At 33.4% G+C, this 25,775-nt stretch overlaps 1 protein-coding gene across 1 annotated transcript in view; it reads left to right on the top strand.

Moving 5' to 3' along the window:
• The window catches only part of LOC114338977 (nose resistant to fluoxetine protein 6), a 245,020-nt gene extending 220,129 nt beyond the window's left edge, over positions 1-24,891 (top strand). The window contains exons 12-13 of the mRNA XM_028289603.2: positions 76-250; positions 17,250-24,891. Of these exons, the coding sequence (XP_028145404.2) occupies positions 76-250; positions 17,250-17,569 (495 nt within the window). The 3' untranslated portion in view covers positions 17,570-24,891. The remainder of the gene's footprint in view (positions 1-75; positions 251-17,249) is intronic.
• The last annotated feature ends 884 nt before the right edge of the window (positions 24,892-25,775 follow it).

The raw sequence follows: 25,775 nt of genomic DNA, 5'->3' as shown, positions 1-25,775 counted from the left end.
TTTTAAACTACAGTATGCAGCCAACAACTGGGATTTCCCTTTTATTGGTTATATAATAATTAATTTCTTTTTCAGCTCGTTTTAATCACGGGATGGACTATATCAATTGGAATGTTATTATCCCTAGTTTATGGTTTATATGAAACAAAATTAAATCCTTGGATGGGAGCTGCTTACAGTTCGTTAAGTCATTCTGCATGGGCTCTATCATTGGCTTGGATTGTTGTCGCCTGTATGACAGGATATGGAGGTAAGATTGGCCCTTTTCAGTTTTATACCATCGAAAAAAAATTCTTTCAAGTCATAAACGACAGTGCGGCATAATGATAGTAATGAGAAAAATACGTAGCAACATAACATTCTGGTGCGAATCACTATTACAATAAAATCTTCACAGGAACGCGAGTCAAACATATTGACAATATCATTATTTTAAAGTCATCTACTTTTTTAAAGACTGAATGACTGACTCAACACACACACCACACTGGGTACCTAACTGCAACAATTCACCGTACCTACCATGTCAATGGCCATTAGTTGTCGAGGCATTAGCTAAATAAAAAAAAATATTTTCGATTACATAATGCCAATCATTTAGTATTGTACTATGGTGGCTATATTATAATTCTCTTCCAGTCTTTTATTTTCGTATTCATTTGGTTGCGGTTTTGGTAATGTTGGTTAACATAATAATAAGTTAGATATAAAATATTTCTTACCATCTAATGCTTGATATATCGCGTGTGTATTTGATTAATGTTGAGTATTTCCTGAAAGTGTATTTTACGATCTGGGATTCAATTTTTCATGTATGGATCTATGATGCCCTTTGGTTGTAAAAGTCGTTCGACTAATCGAACGATATCAGAAATCAAAATTACATTAAGCAAATCAAAACACAGAACGCTCTCCTTTTGGAAGTCTGTCTAATTTTTGTATGATTGCCTATTTTTTACCTTTCACAATATTTTTACCTCTAACATCTAGCATCTAGTTAAGAACATACTCGGTTAATATTATATAATACTATATATAATATTATATATTATATTATATGTAATTTCCTACTAGGTTAATAAATCGATATAGTGAGTTCGTAAATTAAGTGAACACGAATAAAGAAACAAACTATATGTACTCGATGCAGGGAGCGAGCGTCCAAATTAAATCTATAAACCAAGGGAGGCCGTATACCAAAGAAATATGAAACGTGAAATACGTTTCATGAAAATAAAACATTGCTAAACAAATAGCAGTCCGCCTACCAATGCAACGAGTGTGATTCATGCGCGTGAAACATCTTCCTGAAATGTGCTTCATGAAATAAATCATGTCTTTGCATATGAAACCAAGGCATTGGTTTCTGTGATGGCGCAGTATGAAGAGTTGTACAATTATAACCTGTAGAATGTAGAGGTATTCGAATAGGGAATACCAAGAAAATACCTGGCAAATGTTTATGATCATTATAAGTAGATATGGATGCACCCAATATCGTCGTTTTCTCTTTTTTTTCTTTGTTTTTGGTTTTGGACAGTAATAAAACTGTCGCCTACGACAGCAACGACCTCGTCATCATCATTTTCCATTGTTGACTATACAAATTTTATTTTTATTTCTTTGATTAACTAGTACCTATATAACATGAAACGGTTTCGTTTTTCACAATTTATTTGTTTCATGTTTCTTAGGTGTGCGGCCTCCCTAAAAGAAAATTCAAAGCAGAAATAATTTTGCCACGTCATATTAAAGATCATTTTAAACTTCTTGTTTTTCAGATGCAAATCCACTAATGGATTTAGCGATCACATTTTCCGTTAACTCTCTGTTTCTTGCAATGTGTATCAGAGATTGTATGTCGTTAATCCCTGTCCATTGCCTTATGTTTCGGAGCCAGGACATTTTCTTGCGTCCTATTCCTCTCTTGCCTTCAATTTTAACCTGGATTATAAGTTGAAGGAACTGGTATTTTTCGTTTCGCATGATATGCCGTTTTCGATATAGGTCTCATATTTTTATTAACATCATATGTGCTCTAAACTTTGTTGCAAACACACGTTAAACACAGTTGCACGAAATGACATAGTGTTTAGCAGTGGCGGCTAGTCAGGGTCGGCAGGGTCGGCAGTGTCGACCCACACATTTATGGACACATTATAGATTTTTTTTTTAAATATATAAGTTAATCAGAGTTGATGATATTCGTTTCTGTGAAATAAAAAAATATCTGTGAGATAATACAGACTAAATTTTATTCATTGTTTTTAAAAGAATTCGATCGATCCGATATTTTAAGTGATCCCTGTGCGCTGTGCGTAAGAGACTTTTCAAATTAATGATCCTAGCCATGCACCCGATTGCGATTGTGTGAATTCTTATAAGGCCCGCTTCGGCAAGCCGTACCCAGATTGACCATTTGCTTGTCATAAATAAATAATAAATAAATAGTTTATTTACGGCCAAAAATACCATTTACAAGCTATGTTTGTAATAACAAGCTATGGAATATTAGCCGATAGGCAACCAATTATACATTCCCCGTATTTATTTGAATGGCAAGTACGGCACATAAACAATCTGCCGAGCGGTGATCTGCAAACGGCAACAAGACACGTACCTATAGACCAGGCGCGCATCTGTAATATTAGTAACATTAATTTGGACGTTGAGAGGTGACATTGTGTCCGGAACATTGTTTAAATAATCAGAATGTCAAAAAATGAAGGAAACATTTTGATTATAACTTTAAAAGTATTCATTTTCGAGAAAAGTTGCACTGGCATAAAAGTTGCGTAATTAAATTTCCTACAATATAGGATTAGTTAAAGATTTTAAAAATTGTCACCCTTGTTGCACCATAGCAGTACTACATTGCGAAAAAATCATAAAAAACAAGTATTCGCATTTTACGTTTTTCAACCGTTTATGCTACACTTAGGACCTTCATAATTTTATCCAGAAAAACTATATCATATAATAAAACAATACTGTGAATTTCATTAAGATCGGTTCAATAGATTTTAGAAAATAAATTTTGCAATCCAGCTTTCGCAAAAAAATCATTTTTTCAAAATGTTGCAGAACTGAAAATAAAGCAGACAGCAAGTTGAATTTATTTTTACGCATAGAAGAATACTGTACCTTTCTTCTATATGTAAAAAAAAATTGAACTTGCTATTAGCTTTATTGTCAGTACTGCAACATTTTGAAAAAATTAATTTTTTTTGCAAAAGCTGGATTGCAAAATTTATTTTGCAAAATGTATTGAATCGATCTTATAAAGGTATTATAAAGGTTTTCTGGTTAAAATATGAAGGTCGTAAGTGTAGCATAAATGGTTGAAAAACGTAAAATGCGAATAACTATTTTTTATGTTTTTTTCGCAATTATTGCTGTTTTTCAACAAAGATGACACTTTTTAAAATTTTTAACCAAACCTATATTGTAGGAAATTTAATTACGCATCTTTTATGTCAGTGTAACTTTTCTCAGAAGTAAATACTTTGAAAGTTAAAATCAAAAAACGAAGAAAAAAATCGAAGTTTTTCTTCATTTTTTGACATTTTGATTATTTAAACAATGTTCCGGACCTTTTTGAGTGGAAGGATAATTCAATTATTATTTCCGAAGAATTTTCAAAATATCTATTAGACAAGTTCATTAAAAATTATCCATTATTCTTTAATCAAATAAAATAAGAAAATGGATTTATATGCTGGAACAGTTTTATATGCTGATCTACATATTTTCGGAACGTGGGATAAGTTACAAAATATGTATAATTTTATATACTGCAATTCATCAGGTATAACAAACTGTTCCCGAAATTAATAAATTATTGTGCTCAAATGTGGTTAAATTCTGCCTCAAATGAACGGGATTTCTCTTGTCTCAAAAGAGTCAAAACGTATTGTCGAAACACCATGAAACAAGAGAGAATGTCAAACTTGTCTCAAATGTCAATAGAAAAAAACTTTTTCCACCTACCTCTACCGAAAGTATACTTTTCCGGACCTGATTGTAGGGAGCAAAGTTGTACTTTTCCTCCCTAGGGAGGAAAATATTTTTCCTCCCTAGGGAGGAAAAGTAAAAGTGACGTCATAATATTTCATTCATGAAATATAACTTATTGACGCCCTGTATAATATCTATTTTCTATTACGGAGTATCTATACATTTTAACGTTTATTTATAAAACATCCTGTATTTTGCAGAATGGTAAAAAACAGTAAATTGTTATTTTTATTTAACAATGTTTACATTAATAATTTGACTTATATTTGACAGCTGACAGTTATATTGTACCTACTTGTTGTTTCAGTTCTAATAAATTTTGTTGGTTAGTTACATAAATAAATTAAGTAAAAATGACAAAATGACTTGTTATTTGAGGAAGGTGGAAAAACCATATGTATAACATGGGAGTAAAGTGCCTTTTCCTCCCTTGAATGATTACTGCCCTCCGCTACGCGTCGGGCAGTAAACTTCATTCTCGGGAGGAAAAGTTACACTTTCCTCCCTTGTTATACAAATAGCTATTAAAACCTCTCCAAAACAATAATAAATTTTACTTACAATCGGTTAGTAATTTATGGATTTCTAACCTTTGAAGTAATCAGGAAGCGACTTATTACTTACTTTACTTTTCCAGCTAGCCGGGAAAGTATACTTTCCCAGCTAGCATCTGTCACTTTTCTACCTGCAAATGGCAATGTCATTTTTGATTAAAAGATGGTTTAGAAAGAATAGAATCCACTTAACATTTATTTAATTAAGAGACAACAACAACAATAACAAAAAGAAAACTATTTGGAATTATAAATATTAATAGTTACAGTAGCACACCTTTAGCCACGCACCATTTACTGTATAGTTCATAGGTGTTTTCATACCCAGGGCCCCCGCTACCATAAGTGCAAAGTGTGCAATGCACACGGGAGCCATCCTTTAGGGGCGCAAAAATTGAGGATCAAAAATTGCAAAAATATTTACAAAAAAAAAAAAAATCAAAAAGCAAAAATTAATTTTAAAATAAAAGTTGAGAAATTAAATAGATCAGTTTTACTTTGTTTGGATGACATTATTAATTATTAGTCTTCCTATAGATATAAAATAAAAAATCCTGCTATAAAAATAACAAACACCCATTCCGTAGACAAAACTGTAGATAAGAAATACCTAACTAAGCCCTGATTTCGTGGAAAAATTCTAAACATGTAAGTAGTAGTGTGTGGGCGGTAATTCTATCTCATCGATAACCCAACGATTGTGTGACACTCAAATGATGAATCGACAATATTTGATAATAGCATACCCATCAAATAACTAATTAGACCGGCCTGTCTCGTCGTCCCCGTTAGCGAAATTATTTCGATTCGATTTTTTTGCACATTACTCAAAATGAGGTCCTTAGAACAAATCCAGAGAGCCAGGCGGTGCCTTGGTCGAAAAATTATTAAAACAAATTCACAAAAATAATTTTTTTCATTCGAACAAATTTTTTTGGATCGCCTGGGTCATTCTGAGTAATAAATGTCTCTTGTCATTTTTCACTAAAATTGATTGTTGCCGAGTTACACGCGATTTAAACTTTAAAAATGCGAAAATGGCCATTTTTAAGGCTTAATAACTCGATTAAAAATTATTAATATGAGAGTCAAAAAGTGACGAAGTCAAAGTTTAAAACCCCTCCTTCAAGATCCTGAAGAAATTTTTGTCATTATTTTATTACAAAGCTGTTGTTTTTAATTATTAACAATTAGCGCTATAGCCCAAGCTGTATCGTTGCCCCCGTTAGCGAAATTATTTCGATGTTTTTTTTTTGCAAAAACTTACTCAAAAAGAGGTCTTTATAACAAATCCACAGGGTTCCAGGCGGTACCTTGGTCGAAAAATTGCTTAAACAACTTTTTTAAACAAATTCACAAAAATAATTTTTTCACTTCGAACAATCTTTTTTAGATAATTTGGGTTATTCTGAGAATAAAAGGTCTCTAGTGATTTTTCTCTAAAATTGATTGTTGTCGAGTTAGGTATATGGCCATTTTTTCAAATCTTAAATCGCGTATAACTCGACAACAATCAATCTTAGAGAAAAATGACAAGGAACCATTTTTACTCAGAATGACCATAGTTATCTAAAAAAAATTTGTTCAAAACGAAAAATTTTCTTTTGTGAATTTGTTTAAAAAAATTGTTTAAACAATTTTTCGTCCACGGCACCGCCTGGTACCCTGTGGATCTGTTATAAGTATTATGGTAAGTCCCGTCTAAAGGTACGTTTTTACTGGCGCGACTGGCTCGTTTAATCGCTGAAAGATCGTCGCTGAACAGGGTTGCCAGATTGGGGTATTTTCCCACAATTTTTTGTTAATTTGAAACCGTCTAGGGGAATTAAATTTGCGAATGTACATAGAACCTTTGATTGAGGTATTGGAACCCATATCAATATTTCAATCAACGATAGAACTGTATATTATACTCTCATATAATCGAAGACGATAGGACCTATGAATTATTTCCAGGGCCTCTGGTAATAAGTAGTATAATTTTGGTTTACTCTTCTTTACATATGACTACTACTTCATTAAAATGTGCCAAAAATTTAAATTTGAGAGATTTGAGCTTCAATTTGAGGGAATTTCAGTTTCTAAGTGGGAGATTTATAAAATCACATCTGGCAACTCTGTAGCTGAACAGTGAATGCGGTATATCTGATTGTGCGTGTGGTTGTGTGAATTGTAGGAGCCGTTTTGACTGAAGCGTCTATAACCTTTGTACCCAGGGGCAGCAAGTGTCGATTTTTGGTGACTGCTCTGAGACTATGAGATCAGACAAAATCGTAGACACTGGGCGGTTATAGTGGCGTATTTCGTTGACGGCCAGACAAACAGACAATCATGAAACCGGAAAAATATATTTGTTCTCGTATTGCTGAGCCGCGTCGAATAATATATCACTTGTACTATTCCGACGACTTTAAAACAGTACTTTCGGTCGAATTGCTAAAACCGGAAGTCCTAGGTGAAATTTCTCACTTTTATTACCATCGTTGGGTTATAAGCTTTCATTCGACATCTCATTTGCCATTATACCTACCTAGTGCCATGGCGAAGGAGTTATTTTCACAGACGGACAGATAGTCAGAAAACCGGAAGTATACATTTAAAATAGTACTCCCGGTCGCCTTTCTAAAACCGGAAGTCCTAGGTCAAGTTTCTCACCTTTAGTACCATTCTTGAATCATAACCTTTCGTTCGACATCTCATCTGTCATTCTACCTAGTGGAATGACGGAGGAGTTATTTTCACGGACGACGAACAGACGGGCATTTCTAAAAGCGGAAGTCTTAGGTCAAATTTTCTCACCTGTAGTAGTATCCTTGGATCATAAGCTTTCATTGGACACCTACCTCATTTTCATTCTACCTGGTATAATGAGGAGTTATGTTTACGGACGGACGGACAGACGACAGACGGACAATAGTAATATTATTATTCAAAGAAAACAATTATTGTTAAAATACATGCGAGCAGAGGAAATAGAGGTTGAAGAAAGAATTGTCCAATGCTACAAGATTAGAAAAACGTGCAATATTGAAAAGAAGACAAGAAGAAGAATACTTCAAAATTGTGATAAACAACCATTTATTAGGAAATTATGAAATGATACATACTTATAAAAACAAGCTTCACTTCACAAAAATTTCTCAAATACAAAACTCCGAAACACGCACCGCCAACAAATCACACAAGCAGTATACCGCAATCAATGCTCAGATTCAGCGACGATCTTTCAGCGATTAACGAGCCAGCCGTTGCAGTAAAAACGTACCTTAAATGGACAAAATTTGAAAATCGCGTTACTCTGGGTTCGCCATCCACAAAAAGGTGGGATGTTGTGAGGTGAGCAAAAATGTTCTCGGGTTAAGTCTAAACCCTCTATGTGTGACAAGATGGTCCAGCAGAATTGATTCAATAAAGCCCCTTAAACTTTATTTAATTAAGATTTGCTATGGTGTTATTTGTTCCTATTTTGCTTTATTTGCACCTACCTACCTACCTTCAAAAAAATAAATAAATAAAAAAAAAATTATCAAAATGCCTTAAGGGGCGCCAAAATCATTTTTTGCACACAGGCGCCAGTAGTTCTTACGGGGGCCCTGTTCATACCTCTCCCTGCTTTTTTCAGGAATTATTCCTTCAGTAGCTCTCTCTGCAGCTACCCGCAGTTCTGGTGGCGTACATTCAAATTCACTATCAGACATTTTTGTAAAATAAACACAATTTGATTATATGTACAATTAATGGCGTCGTGTATCGCCTAAATGTCACATTCAACAAACTCGTTTTGTTACCTAGCAACGATCTCACCGGTTAAAATCACGGTTCTTAGAAATTACTACGGTTGTCTAAATCGACTAACCAATGAACATTAAGGGTGAGATTACGTCACGAGAGTTTACTGTTATTTGAATCGTAATATGATTTTTTTCGAATCCTGAGAAAACCAAGTATTTTAGAAAAATTTAAACGCAGGATGCAAGATTACATTATTACCGAGGGCGGAAAGCAAATATTTGAAATTAAATATCACACTTCTCTTTTATTTTCAGCCCTGTAACTTATTAAAATAAACATTATAGAAGTTTTCAGGGACTTTCAGCCCTCGGTAATAATGTAGTCTTTCATTCTGATTTTAAATTTTTCAAAAATATTTATTAGTTTTCTCAGGATTCGAAAAAAATGAATACAATTAAAACACATTGAGAATTTTGACATGCGTCAAAGTTTTGCATTAACTCAATGTAAAATTCTGAACTGTTGAATTCCAGCTTCCCTAATAATTATTTTACATCAAAAGACATTAGAAACTATTTGAAGAGGATTGAAATCTGTATTGGAAGTAACTGTTAAAATTAGTCTACGTAATTAAACATATTCCAAAATTTTGTAAAAATGTAATACATTTTAGTTTTCAGCCCAAACTTAGGCCACACACAATGCAATAATGTTCACATTTTTTAACTGTCAATATTTTTATTTTATCATCTATTGTTCAAAAACAATACAGTTGATAAGATACCCTCAGTTGCGGAGAAAGGATTAATAATAAAGAATTTTTTATTCAGTCAATGGTGTGAGCACTGTCAGTTAAATAGTAACGTGTGGCCTTACTTTTACACGCATACCTATTGTGGCAAATGATATTTTTCAAAATTTTGGAATGCATTTAAATCGTAGAACAATTTTAACTTTTGATTTTAATAAAGATTTTAATTCTCTACAAGTATTCTCTCATGACTTTTGATGTAGAATAATTAGGGAAGCAGGAATTCAACAATTCAGAACTTTACATTGAGTTTCCTATGGCCCTTTTTACGATTCGCCACCCGGTATAAGATAAAATGTGTACTATTTGTCTTCATATATATATATATATATATATATATATATATATATATATATATATATATATATATATTTATATATATTTAGTTCATAATAACACATATATACACAATAACACACATTCAATGATCGAAAATAATTTAAAAATATGGGAATGTAAACTCTTGTGACGTAAAGTCAAAAATATAAGTCTCCCCACCACCGTCGGACAAGACAACCGTAATAAAATCTAATAACCGTGGGTTAAAATTACTTAAAATAGTTCATCTTATCACATAATGAAAATGGATACAGATATTTGAAACGAAATTATTATTGGTAGATTGTGAGTATTAGAAATCCATAAACTACTAACCGATTGTGAGTAAAATAGTATACAAACCTCGCGGGAACTGATCCTAGCCTCGCGTCTGTAGTTTACCTCGGTGCTTCGCACCTCGGTAAACTACCTTGCCGCTCGGCTGAAATAGAGTACTTTCCCGCTAGGTATGTAATATCCCAAGTAGCAATTTTACGACCTGCAACCAATTTTGTCCTAATGGGACGTTAAATTTAAGGACAAAATTGGTTCACAATACTGCCCTACTAAGTGAAAAGGGGGTATCTGCAATTTTTATTTTTCGGATACTCATTTATATATTGTCTCATATATGAATGAGTTTAAAGATTCTATATATTTTTCTATTACTGTATGGTCCAATTCATTATGAGGTATATAGTTTCACAGATTCTATGTGGGTTTGGAGCATGTATGAAGGTGTATTTAATGACTAAACAATAGTACCTCATTTTTTTTATAAAATGTAGATTACCCCCTTTTCGCTTAGTAGGGCAGAATAAGCCTTAACCAAGGACAACGTCTGTTTTTCCTATGGACCAACGTTGCTGCTAATAAGTAATATAATCTGATGACCAACCGACATCGGGAATAACGACGTCAATTATTAGGATAAGGTTTGACGTTAAGCTGACGTCGGTCTTAACCTATCTGTAGTATAAGTGCAATTAAGTGGCATACATCAACGACTACTCAACGTCGGGAATTACAACGTATTTTTTAGGATAGATGCCAACTTTCAGAGGACGTTGGTGTTTTATCGAGTATGGTAGACGTATTTTTCGGGAAGACGACAACGACAATCCAACGTTGAGAATACCAACGTTAATTATTAGGTTAAGGTTTAACGTTAAGCTGACGTCGGGTATAACCTCTATACTAGAATGTAATTTACTGGAAGACATTTAACGACTGCTCAACGTCGGGGATTACAGAGTATTTATTAGTATCGAACCTAACGTTCAGGAGACGTCGGGCGTTTTCTCAGTAGGTATATGGTAGATTGCTGCGTGTACTTGCGGGAAGGTGAGAACGACAATACAACGTAGGTAATAACAACGTAGTACTTAAGTAAATCTTCTATTTTTTATTAAATTTACTGTTGTTATTAAAAACTGGAAAATTAGTTTATTTTTGTTTATAAAAATCACAAAAGAAAATGCAAGTCACACGTCAACTGTCAATCTCAAATCGTCCACCAGATTAAGGTGTGTTCACGACGACGACCGGACGTCGGGAGTCTGTCGTCAAGACCAGGTTGTTTGCGCTTACTTTAGGACGTATTAGGTATACCAATAGGTAAATTCGAGGTGTGCAAGGTAAAAATAGGTTATACTAAAGGTCGGCAGGGGGTGTCCCTGCCGAAACCAAATCAGTTAAAATGTAGTGCAATTTAGGTCGCGAGTCAAATCCGCCATTAATGAAAGATCGCCATGGTTCAGCCATTTTTTGAAACATAATTCCAGGCAACCAAGTGACGTCATATAACGTTGAGAAAACGTCAGTTTTTGGTTGAATATAACACGTGTTTGAACATTACGTCATATAGACGTCTTTTGTAGGTAATTTTAAATACGTAAGATTAATGACGTTAAAATTACGTTTAAAAAACGTTTTAATTTCAGACAGCCTAAGTCTGACGTCACAAAATTGGGAGGAGCTTGCTTGTTTGTATTGACTTCAAACAATTTTGTTTAGGTATAGGTAACGCTAAGTGTTCATAGGAAATTTCTCATTTATTGTTTACGCGGTTTGTGTCTTGTGTGATAAAACAATATTTTCATTTATATGTTTAGTTAAAGAAACGTGTAAATTAAGAGATTTTTATGCGTTTTTGCTCAGTGAGTTAGTTTAATGCAGTAATTCTTCTTATGTCAACTATCTGAGGTTATGGTTATTTGTTTTTAATTAAGCGTTAAATGAAGGTATTAAGACAGCGTTAAATTAAGATATTAAGTATGCTGGATAATTTGTTAATAAATTATTTATTAGTTTCATATTTTTTTGTTTCATATTTTTAGTTGTTTCAGTTTTGACACAGTAAGTAGGTATATATAACTAGTGAAAATTCTATAATGTGAAGGCTGGTAAAATCATGCAGAATCAATGTTGCTCCTAGCCTAGCGCATAAGCGATCTTAAACAAGTGGTAGCACTTATATCTTCGACACATGAGACGTAGGCCTATAGGTTTCATGTTATGTACACCTGGTTCCAAAAAAAACTGATACGACTCTTGACGCGTATTTTGTAGAAAATTGAGCAGTGTATTTTGAAGGATAAATACTTAATATTTACATACTGTCAATGTCACTGCCAAATCTTAAAATTTGTCAGATAGCTTATTCTGTTCCACGGTTATTAGACTTTATTATTAATCTTTATTATTAATACTTTCTCCGCAACTGAGGGTATCTTATCAACTGTATTGTTTTTAAACAATAGATGATAAAATAAAAATATTGACAGTTCAAAAATGTGAACATTATTGCATTGTGTGTGGCCTAAGTTTGGGCTGAAAACTGAAATGTATTACATTTTTACAAAATTTTGGAATATGTTTAATTACGTAGACCAATTTTAACAGTTGTTTTCAATACAGATTTCAATCATCTACAAATAGTTTCTAATTTCTTTTGATGTCAAATAATTAGGGAAGCTGGAATTCAACAGTTTAGAATTTTACATTGAGTTAATGCAAAATTGTGACGCATGTCAAAATTCTCAATGTATTTTAATTGTATTCATTTTTTTCGAATCCTGAGAAAACTAATAAATATTTTTGAAAAATTTAAACTCAGAATGAAAGACTACAATTTTACCGAGGGGTTAAAGTCCCTGAAAACTTCTATAATATTTATTTTAATAAGTTACAGGGCTGAAAATAAAAAAAAGTGTGATATTTAATTTCAAATATTTCATTCAATAGAAACTGCTTGTTTATTCTAAGGGGCTTTCCGCCCTCGGTAATAATGTAATCTTCCATCCTGCGTTTAAATTTTTCTAAAATACTTATTACTTTTTTCATGAATCAGTTGTTTGTTGTTTGTTTATTTTATTATTTGTCTGTCATAATCAATATAATGTCAGATCAATCAAATACACTGCTCAACATGATCAAATCTTACTAAGAGTCGTATCAGTTTTTTTAGGAACCGGCTGTACCTATTTTTTATACTATTTTGAAACATCTGAAAGAGGTCACTTTTTGAAAGTATTAAAGATTAAACGTAGATACGATTACGTTTTAAAATCGTCACAATTATGACGTCAAATCGATGAGACAAATACACGTGATTTTCAACGTCACTACTACGTCATAGAAACACGTCAATTAGTCATTTTTATGACGTGTTATCTACGTTATAAAAACGTCGTTTGGTTGCCTGGATGTTTGGCAATTTTTTTGCTAGATTTTAATGAATATTTGATTTTAATTAACGAATTTTGTTTATATATAAATCAAGGATAATTTTGTATGGGTCTAGACATAATAATATGTTTTTTTTAATTACGATGGTTATTTCTATTTTTACCGTTTTGTTCGATTAAACCTGTAAATTTCTGAGGCGCTTTTAGTTTTTAGCAATTTTTATATGTACCTCGTTTAACAGTACACTTCCTTGCGTTTGTAAATTTTCGACCACATTATGGAATGAGGCAGATGATTAATAAAATAATTATACAAGTCACTTAGGTTATATTCTGAATAGAGTAGGAACCTTAGTTTCTGATGATTTAATATCCTCCAAGATTATTAACCTATTTGGTAAAAATGAAGTGTGTCGGCCGTACTTCTGTGCTAGAGAATTTTATACTATTACTTTACAAGAACAAAGTCCTAAAAACTAACGTAATTTGACGATAAAATATCTCGAGCTGAGAAGTCGAGAGGGGGACGTCGAGGCAACCCGTATTTCTATTCCACACTTAGGTGCCAATAGCGGTTTTCTGACCGTCGTCGCAACGTCACGTATTAACGTTGGGGCATTTAATCCAACGTTAAGACGTCGTAATATTACGTCCAATTGCTTCTTGGGATACTATTACAATGACGTTATAACCCATTTTGCTACTTCGAAACAACATAGACTAGAGTTAATTTATAAACAGGTTTAGGTTCTAAATTTATAGGAAAAAACAAAAAAAAAATAAAAAAAACAAAAACCAAAAATCTTCTATGAAATTGAAGCCTTTTAATTAGATGGCATACCTATCTGCGGAGACAAAACTTTGCCGACCCTGTCCCTAAAGCCACGAGCCGCCACTGGTGTATAGGCCTGGATCCCGCATACCAAAAAAAGTTGATTAATAGCAAGCTGAAAATTCGTTATTAGCTTAATAGTGTCTAGACGGACAAACTTTAATATACGGGAATACTGAAAGAGGGGAAGTTTTAATTGTGGAACAGTTTAAAAATTTTGAACGTCAGATTACGGAAACGCCCCATGTATTTTGTCGGACAAAACTTCCAATTGATTTGTTACCGTTTCATTACACTCTCATGCAAAAATCAGACTGCTATTTATCAACAATATAATTCCTGTCATTTGACATGTTCGTGTTGAACTCATTTAAATGCCCAGTTGGTGATAAGCACCAGTCTGATTTTTGCATGAGAGTTTAATGAAATGGTAACAAATTAATTGGAAGTTCTGTCCGACAAAATACATGGAACCTTTTCGTAGTCTGACGTGCCAAATTTTTAACCTGTTCCACAATTAAAACTTCCCCTGTTCCAGTGTTTCCATATATCAAAGTTTGTCCGACTAGAGACCGTTGAGCTACTAACAAATTTTCATGAAAGCTGCAGCTTGCTATTAATCAACTTTTTTTGGCACGCGGGATCCAGGTCTACTAGTTTACCTCCGAGGTCCAAATTTGTTAATAGAGAAAATTTTACTATTGCTATCTAGTATATCTTACTATGGGGCTATCTTTTTCTAGTCCGAATCTAATTGACAAGAAATTTTAGTACATGTAGATTTTAATTTCTATCTTTTACTGCGATATTCTTGAGTTACTATAGGGCTTTTCATCGACTGTCATTTGTTTCGAGCTTCTGTCATGTGTCACATAATATTAATATATCTAGACCATACGTCTTTGGTGTGTATCATTGGTATATAGTATATACCAATAACGTATGACATAGATACAGGGTGAGTCACCACTAACGCGACGAAAGATTACTACAGCGAAATGGTAAGAGATTTGAAAAAAAATTAATTAGTGGTTTGTAAGTTGATAAAATCTATATTTTAAAATTATTTTGAAATATACAGGGTGTCCCAATAAATGGCGGCGTATCAAAGTTATATTTTTTCTTATGGAATACCCTATATTTTATTGCATTTTTTAATTGTCCGCAAAAACTAAGGTATATTTTCATAAGGCTTCCCTATACCTATGTACAGAGTGTTCTGAGTTATGTTGACTTTTTTTAAAATGTAAAGTTTTAAAAGAAGGCTTATTCTCAAGTTATTTAAGAAATTATAAAAAAATACTTTTACATTTAAATAGTTGTTACACATTTATTTACAGGGTGTTCAACATTTACAGTTTCATTATTGGATTATTCATTGTGTCATATGATGCTTATTTTAAATGGAACACCATGTATATTAATTATTAATTATATTAAACGAAGTCACCTCTTTCGAATGGTATATGGATGTCCTATACCTAGGTCTAATAGTTTTTGCGTAATTTACAATTATTTAAATTCTTAATCTGTAAATCTATTTTAAAACAAAAGATGTATCTCATTGTATGATATCGTCATTTTATGACAGTACGGTCTGGTAATTATCAAAAAAATAAATATCCATGTATGATATTCAAATTTAATTGTTCCTAAAAATGAATAACCACGTTATCTACGAAAGAGCAGACATGGTACTTTGCATTGAGGAGTGTTTGCAAAATTGTATCTTACTTTCTAAAGTTTACGCTCAAAAGTAGGTATCCTGATAGAAGACACCCAAAAAAGGACGTTTTTGAGAAATTTCGGAAAGTTAAATAAAAATAAACCAGTTATTTGTGATCACGTCAAGGAACTTGATGTCCTGCTTTCTGTTACGGAAAACCCAAATACTAGCAAAGAAAAAATTTAGGGTAAATCGGTCAAACGACTGTTAGAATACTTAAGAGAAACCACTATTATCCGTGTCCGTATAAAACCTACACGTGTCCTACACCAGCATTAGACCGAACAGGATTATGATAAATATTTAACTTATCGTTTATGGACTTTAGACTTTGGAGCAGATCCTGATTTTTTTTTAAATATATTGTATACAGACCAATCTACCTCATTTTCATAATAATGGTCTAGTAAATAGACATAATTTTGATACAGTAAACAAACATTTATTTCATACAGTTTAAAAATCGAGAGTGCATAAATATTATTTTTAAAATCAATTTACTGTTTAAGAAAATTGTAAATTACGCAAAAACTATGACTGCTAGTTATGGAACATCCCTATACCATTTGAAAGAGGAACCTGTGTTTAGTATAATAATTTATTAACATACATGTGTTTTATTTAAAATAAGCTTCATATGACACATTAAATAATCCAATAACGAAACCGTAAATTTTGAGCACCCTGTAAATAAATGTGTAATAATCAATCATGGAATACATTAATTATAAATTAATTACCAGACCGTACTGTCATAAAATGACAATGTCATACAATGCCATTAATTAACTTCTTTTTTTTTTAAATCGATTTACAGATTAAGAATTTTAATAATTGTAAATTACGCAAAAACTATGACACCTAGGTATAGGACATCCATATACCATTCGAAAGAGGTAGATTTGTTTAGTATAATTATTTGTTAATATACATGGTGTTCCATTTAAAATAACAATCATATGACACATTGAATATTCCAATAATAAAACTGTAAATTTTGAACACCCTGTAAATAAATGTGTAACAATTAATCATGAAATACATTCAACCAATATCCAAATATTTAGATGTAAAAGTATTTTTTTTTATAATTTCTTAAATAACTTGGGAATAAGCCTTCTTTTAAAACTTTACATTTTAAGAAAAGTCACCATAACTCAGAACACTCTATACATAGGTATAGAGAAGCCTTATGAAACTATACCTTATTTTTTGCGGACAATTAAAAAATTCAATAAAATATAGGATGTTCCATAAGAAAAAATATAACTTTGATACGCCGCCATTTATTGGAATACCCTGTATACTTCAAAATAATTTTAAAATGTAGATTTGATCAACTTACAAACCACTAATTAAAAATTTTTTTCAAATCTTTTACCATTTCGCTGTAATCTTCCGTCGCGTTAGTGGTGACTCACCCTGTATATTAATATTATGTGACACATGACAGAAGCTCGAAACAAATGACTGTGAATGAAAAGCCCTATAGTTACCAATCTGTAGACGATATCTTTTATATAATCTACCCAATAATTTGTTTTTTACTGATGTACTTTATTGATTTTAGGTGTGGTCGACAAAATTCTCTCAGCTACCATACTCTACCCTTTCAGTCGAGTAACCTACTGCGCTTACTTAGTCCATCCCATAGCGATCAGAGCTATGGTAATGTGCATGGATGGACCTTTACATCTCGGCAGTATAATCACCATAATTATTTACCTCGGACAAATGATGCTCTCTTATATCCTATCGTTCTTCGTTTCAGTTGCTTTTGAAGCGCCACTCGTCTCAATGTTGAGGATTATTACCAAAGTTGTAACAATGAGAAAGCCTTTAGCTATTAGTAATATCAACAACAATAATATGAACGTTGTATCTCAATGATGTAGGCTAAGTATATGAATATTTGTATATATTTATTTTTGTACTGTAATGTGTAAGTAGTATGTAAGGGTTACCGTTATTTTTTAGTTTTTTAGGAAAATCTAAAAGAAAAATATTATGAAGAATGATATATATTTTAGAACTCAGTACAAACTATTTTCTAAACAGATAAAGGACCTCGCAGCACTCCTTATGGAAAAGTAGTTTAAAAAAGTCCATGGGACCCAGGTCTGAAAATCTATTATTTTGAAGCTACAACCATCTGAAGTTATTGAATTCAAGTCCTCGGTTTATGTTAAGTGCACTAATTCACGGTCACGCGAACGAAAATCCTTATTATTGAAAGAAGAGAGACTCATTTTTTTTATGCATATTTGCGTGTTGCTTATGAATTCATGATCAAGAATAGATGCATCGTATTTTAATCTTCAGAAAACCTCCGAAAATTCCTCAGAAAACTGAAGAAGTGCGAAAGAAAATATGCTGCTAGTGCGACATAGGAATTATCATGTTTCATGAATGCTTCACACTTATCCAAAACTGCAGCATAACTTCAGTTTCGCCTTATCTTTAGAAACCTACTCAACAGTGGCCAATCTACGAGAGAGGGGGGAGAATAGGGGAATTACTCCCAAAACGGTCCAGAATTAAAGAAAAAAATAAATTAACATAAACGATTTAAATTGAGCATAGCATGACCTTCGCTTCTTTTTCTTATCCGTTCCGAATGTTGGGGATCAGCCTGTCGATCCTAACTTATTGCTGCTCTTTGGAATAGTCTGATTGTAGATGTATTGAACCACTTCCTTAGGTTTTGAAGAGGAGATATTCTTCTTCATTCTGGTTTTCTCTTTCCAAATATCTTGCCCTGAAGAATTTATTGCAACAAGCCACATCTCTATTTATTGCGTATAACACGGCCAAGGTATTCCAATTTACGGTCTTGATTGTGTTAATAATCTGGCGTTCTTTGCGCTCATTAGTGAAATTCTTAACCAATGAAATTCTTAAAATGTGTCTGTCACCACATCTCGAAGTGTTTCGATTTTTCTTAAAGAAGCTTCAGAAAGTGTCCAAGACCTCTACTCCTCACTAAATAACAACGAAAATACATAGCATCTGATGATAAAGATTTTGATACCAAGCGGTAAGTCGTGACTTCTGAAAAGAGACTTAATCGTTCCGAACGCTGATCTTGCTTTTCCTGCGTTGTTTATTTCAGTTTTAGGCTTTGTAAAACATCAACCCAATGTTAAGTATCCTGACAGATCGTCAGTTAGAGTTAAAACGACATATATGATGCATCTAACCGAAAAGACTAAAACCCGATTATTCCATTAATGATTGTAATTCATATTTCGCGTTTACTGACTACCATGTACTTACTTTGTTTTTTTTTTTTCGTATTGAGATCAAGTCCATGTTGCAAACCATCTAATTTATTTGCACAAACTACTGCTTTGTCGGAATATCTAATGGTTTTTAGACGCACTTTATTCTGCTTGCGTAAAAACGTGAGATGTTTTGTGCTGCTCTAGCAGCACTTGTTCTAGTTGTTACTCAGTTGTACTGAAGGCAATTCAGTAGCGGTGGTGGAACATTTGCCTTTGCGGGAGACTTCCAATAAAAGACAGATAACAACTTGCAATAACTTCCTTTTGTTTTCCTAAGTATCGAGTTTATTGGATTGAATTTGCCTGTCTATAGTTTCAGTTTCATGTCAACTAATGTACTTTTATGTTTCAATAATTTTTTCTTTACTTCTTGACCGTGTTATGGGGGGAATTCCCCTATTCGATTTTGATAGATCCGCCGCTGTTCAGCAGTTTTCTTAAGATAAGACGAAGCTGCAGCTATGCTGGTATAGGGATATGTGTGCTAAAGCAATCGTGAAAACATGATAATTCTTTTGTCGCTCTAGCAACACATTTCTTATCTAACTTCTTCAGTTTTCTGAGGACTTTTCGGGAGGTTTTCTGAAGACTAAAATACGATGCATCTATGTTGGACCACGAATACATATGCAACACGCAAATATTCATGAAGAAAATGTGTCTCTCTTCTTTCAATAATAAATATTTTCGTTCACTTGATAGTGAATTAGTGCACTTAACATAAATCGAGCACCTGAAGCCAATAACTTCAGAAGGCTGTTGCTTCAACTTCAAAATAATAGTTTCTCACACCTGGGTCCCATGGACTTTTTTAATCTACCCACTGAGAACTACCATTGACCGAACTTTCGTTAAATTTGACCGCGGCCACTTTTCCGCACTTTTGTTCCGCGGCCTAATAACCGAGTGTTGCGGGGTTCTTTGCTTTCTCACCAAAGTTTTAACATATTTTATGGCAGTAGCCGGTTACTTGATGAAAATACTTGATGAAACAGATTCCTGAAAAACAGCTGATTTCACCAAACCTCGAACTATACAGGTCGGTGTAACGTAACTATTTACATCTTCTTCTTACGATGCATTATCCTTAAGAACGTTGGCATTTACATTTGCCCATTTAATCTTATTTGTAACCGCCCTGAACAATTCTATGGAGGTCATATTCGTCAATTGTCGTAGGTTTTAAGCTAAGAGTTGCGTGTTCTTCCTGGTCCCCTTTTGCTATTTATTTTGCCTTCGATTATAAGTTGGAGCAGTTCATACTTTTGATTTCTTACGATGTGACCAAAATATTGTGTTTTTCATTCTTTTATTATAAGCATAAACTCTCTTTTCTTGTTTATCCTCCGCAAGACTTCCGCATTTGTTGTATGGCTCATGCATGATATTCTGAGCATTTTACGGTAACACCAGAGTTCGAATGCATAGATTCTTGTTTGTGTTGCTGCTGTCATTGTCCAGGGTTCGACACCATAGAGCAAGGTGGAGAAAACATAGCACTTACGTATAATATTTCTTAATGAGATACCCAGCTGGCGGTTGTATATAGAACTTTTTGCATTTTGTAAAACACTGTACGTGCCATTTCCAGACGAGTCCTCATCTCTAGTGAGTGGTCCCAAGTTTCATCAAGATTACTTCCACGGTACGTTATTCTTGTTACTTTTTCCAAATCTGTACAGTCGACATTGACCTTCAACCTTCTGTTTTGGTGCTTGCTGATGACCATCGTTTTTGTCTTCTTTGTATTCAATTTCATTCCAAATACTCTACAGGCTGTAGCCATTTGGATATAAAACGAATTTGGACCGCTTTTGAACCGATTATAATAATTAATCTATACAACAAGTTTTGTTCTAATTTTGTTACTGGGGTTAAAAAATTGATCTTAAACAAATAGTTTATTCATTATTTACTTATTTCTATAGTTCAATTCTCTCTGTCTCCTATGGCGCTACAGCCCAACTCGGGCCTTGGCCTCCCCCAGTATCCACTTCCAAGTATCTCTGTCCCTGGCTGCTCTCCTCCAGTTGTCCACCCTGAATATCTCTTTAGCATCGGTTCTCACTTCGTCTATCCACCCCTTCCTTGGTCTTCCTGTTGGCCGACGTTCCACCATAGTTTCGCTAGTTCTACTAGGTGTTCTTTTCAGTCATGATCCATGTTTATACTCCATATGTTGCTATTGGTCGTATGATGTTTTTATTTATATTTTAAACTTTCCAATGGATGTATTTGGATCCAAACACTGCAACAGAGGGAAGTATGCTTCGTTAGCAAGCATTATCCGTTTCCGTATTTCCTCCTCTTCGCTGCCATCCCCAGTTATCTGTACACCCAGGTATGTGAGATGTTTTACTACTTCTATGTTAGCATCACCTATTGTCAAATTCTGCAAGTTTCCTTGGTTTCTTGCTTGTATTAGGGGTTTATTTAGATTTATCTACGTTGACGGTTAGCCCTATTTCTTTCGCATTTTCTTTAAGCTCCACACAAAGTTCTATGTCTCTTGCGGTTATTTCCATCAAATTTATATCATCTGGCAACATGACTCATGTTGGCAACACTTGCATTGAACCTGAGGACCTTTTCTTCTCCATTAGCAATGCCGGCACTATTTTGTTCTTCTGTTCTTTTGTTCAGATGGCGCTATAATCGGAAAAAAACCATTTATCGTGATACCATAGGTAAATTATAGAAAAGGTCTAATATTTCGAGAAATAGACTTCCAAATATAAAACCAAAAAATACTTATTTAATATTTTTCAAGAACCTATCGAATAACATTAAACACGACCATCCACTCCACCCCCTACAGGTGGGGTGGGGGTAACTTTAAAATCAAATAGGAATCCCCATGTTTTATTGCAGATGTGGATTCCTCATGAAAAAATAAGTAACATTTATTCGAAACATTTTTTAGAATTGTTGATAGATGGCGCTAATAAATAGTGTTTTTCCGATTATAGCGCCATCTATCCATAATTCGAAAAAATGTCTCTAATAAAAGTTACTTATTTTTACGTAAGGAATCCAAATCTGCAATAAAAAATGGGGGCTCCTATTTAAGATTTTAAAATTACCCCCCACCTCACCTCCAAGGGGTAGAGTGGAGAGTCGTATTTGATGTTATTCGATAGGTTCTTGAAAAAAATTAAACAAGTATTTTTTGGTTTCTTATTTAGAAGTGGATTTCTCGAGATATTAGACCGTTTCTATAATGTACCTATAGTATCACATAAATTGTTTTTTTCCGATTATAGCACCATGTATCCACTTGGTTACTTATTTTTACGTAAGCATTCCAAATCTGCAATAACAAATGGGGTTTCTATTTAAGGTTTTAACGTTACCCCACCCCGCCTCCAAGGGGTGGAGTCGTGTTTAGTGTCATTTGATAGATTTTTGAAAAATATTAAAAACGTATTTTTCAGTTTTTCGATCCAAGCTTCATTTCGCGAATTATTCGATCGCCCCAGGCGATGAGTTCCACCCTGGGCACCAGGTGCCTCGGAGGCCATATCCGTCATGAAATTCGTGTTCAGTGACCTCCAAAACCCCCAAGTATAAAAATTGAACTCGTTTCCATCAATATTTCCCGAGTTCTAAATTTTTCATTTTCCATCTCTTCGAGATGCACTTTGAAAGTGCATTTTCTCATGCACAAAAATTTTTGCCGGAGATCAATTTAGTTCACAAAATTGCCTGACACTCTCTCGAATCGAATGCAAAAAGTTGCATGACGATTCATCTTACTGCACAAAATTCCTAAGTTTTGGGCTTTTTAGTGCTTCGTTGCTTCGCCTATTATACTAAAACAATCACAATAAATATATTTAATGCTAGCACCATCTGTTATCAGATCTAGTTTTCTTTTAATTTCTTATTTCTTTCTTTTAACGTTTTTAACGCGCCAACATTACATTTTTATTGATGGCCGGGTACACATACAGTACTGTTTATTACATTTGCTTTGTTAATGCCTAATTTTACCTAATCATCTCGTCCTGGGACGGACCTCTAGTGCTACTATAACAAAACATAAAATATACTGCTTTTAATTTCCATAGAGTATAGTCAAATTGACATGGTTCTCTGAAGCATTAACTTCCTTAGAAGAATAATAATTTTAAACTAACTAATTAGGTACATTTGTGTGCAAAAATTTTGTCCACCTAGTAGAAAGTTTTATTAAAAATCAATGGGAAAGTCCCAGTATCTGGCTGTATACCATAATTAAAAATCATACAGAACAAGCAAAAACTTCGTTTGTATAATGGTATAAAAAGTTTATTGAAAAACTATTAAAAAGTCATCCAAAAGGATTCGCAAAACGTTTTCAATCTAGATCAGATCATCTTCAGTGCGTTCTGCTTAGTACATGAAACTAGCAACCTTATATAATAGGTGACATCAAGAAATATGATTTACATTTTTAAAAACTGATGTTAGTAGCGACTCTAAGTCGATGTTAAACGATAAATTTAAGAGTGCTCAAAGCGCAACATGATTCACTGCTCGATGGTAACGTGAACGGTTGGTCTGTGTCCATCGAACTGGCAAGTACCACACGTTACCATCGAGCAGTGAATCATGTTGCCCTTTGAGCACTCTTAAATTTATCGTTTAACATCGACTTAGAGTTGCTACTAACATCAGTTTTTAAAAATGTAAATCATATTTCTCGATGTCACCTATTCTATAAGGTTGCTAGTTTCATGTACTAAGCAGAACGCACTGAAGATGATCTGATCTAGATTGAAAACGTTTTGCAAATCCTTTTGGATGACTTTTTAATAGTTTTTCAATAAACTTTTTATACCATTATACAAACGAAGTTTTTACTTGTTCTGTATAGTTTTATTACTTTTTACTAACCTCACTTAATAGGCGCCTTGGGCCCACACTAAAAAATATGCATTAACTTCCTCATATTACCATTTTTATTCAGTTACTCATGGCAAATCGGACAACTTTTCTATTTCGAAAAATTTTCGGGAGGGGAGCCTTTCGTAAATATAGTCCTCCGTAAATATATTGTCTTCAGTCCGACAACTGAAGTAAGTATCCTTAAAATTTTGTCGAACAATATTAACAATTAAATGGTAAATATTTTTATCAAACAATCTTGAAGGTATAAATTATAGGACTCGTTAGGAGTCATATATAACATCATGATAAATGATGATGTGTTTGCAGAATTGTTTGAGATAAAAATACTTATTTACCGGTCATATTTGTCCGACAAATTTTTAAGGGTACTCCAGTTGTCGAAAGCACCAAAGTTTAGAAACCACTAAACTTTGGTGTATCCGACAACTGGAGTATCGTTAAAAATTTGTCGGGCAATATTACCAGTTATTTGTAAATATTTTTTACAAACAATTCTGCAAAAATCAGCTGTGAGGGTATAAATTTTATTGTGAGTCATAAATGATGATTTTTTTTTTCAGGAATGTTTGATAAAAATACTTACAATTTACTGGTAATATTGTCCGACAAATTTTTAAGGGTACTCCAGTTGTCAGAAGCACCAAAGTTTACAAACCTCTACTTACAAAACGCTCCCTCTCGAAAATTTTCCGACATAGAAAAGTTGTCCGACTCGATATGAATAACCGAATAAAAAAAGTCTCATGAGGGAAGTAATATTTTTTTAAGTGTGGACCTATAAGGTCTATCACTAAATTGCCATGAGACAGGAAGTCACTGTTTCTAAAGGGATATTATTTTTCATTTTATTTTTAACGATTTTTAGTATTTTAAGTACATACTTAGGTGTAGAATGATATGTATGGTTTGTTAAGTAATCTTAGAGTTTGTATGAGCCTGATGAGAGTATTGTTAAATAAAAAACAAAAAGACTAGATATTAAAACATTGTGATGTAAGATGATAACTTATGTTTTAAATATAACTTGAAAAATAACTTTCTATTATTACTTTTCCTATCATGAAAAACAAATATTATGTAGATACCTGTTACTGCATATCATAAGAAAAATGGCATTGATGAGACAAAAACAGTCAGAAACGTAACAAATTATTAAGAACTGCAGATAATTAATAATATATATAGGGTGTCCCAAAAGTAGTGGAACGGTCGAATATTTCGCGAACTAAACATCGGATCGAAAAACTGAAAAATATGTGTTCAATCATTTTCAAAAATCTATCCAATGATACTAAACACCAACCCCCACTACAACCCCTGGAGGTGGGGTGGGGGGTAACTTTAAAATCTCAAATGGAAACCCCTAGTTTTTCTTGCAGATTTGGATTCGTTACGTAAAAGTAAGCAACTTTTATTCAAGACATTTTTTCGAACTGTGGATAGATGGCGCTATAATTGGGAAAAACGATTTATCCTGATACCATAGGTAAATTATAGAAACGGTCTAATATCTCGAGAAATACACTTCCAAATGAGAAACCAAAAAACAGGTTTTTAATATTTTACAAAAACCTATCGATAAACACCAAAAATGACCCTCCAACCCACCCCCTGGAGACGGGGTGGGGGGGTAAATTTAAAATCTTAAATAGCAACCCCACTTTTTATTGCAGATTCGAATTCGTCATGAAAAATTAAGCAACATTTATTCGAAACATTTTTTAAAATTGCTGATAGATGGCGCTAATAAATCGTATTTTTCCAATTAAAGCGCCATCTATCAATAATTCTAAAAAATGTTTCGAATAAATGTTGCTTAATTTTTCATGATGAATCCGAATCTGTAATAAAAAGTGGGGGTTGCTATTTAAGATTTTAAAGTTACCCCCAACCCCACCTCCAGGGGGTGGGTTGGAGGG

The sequence above is a fragment of the Diabrotica virgifera genome, chromosome 7, assembly GCF_917563875.1.
Source record: "Diabrotica virgifera virgifera chromosome 7, PGI_DIABVI_V3a".
Classification (NCBI taxonomy): Eukaryota; Metazoa; Arthropoda; class Insecta; order Coleoptera; family Chrysomelidae; genus Diabrotica; species Diabrotica virgifera.
This window is presented reverse-complemented; position numbering and strand designations above follow the sequence as displayed.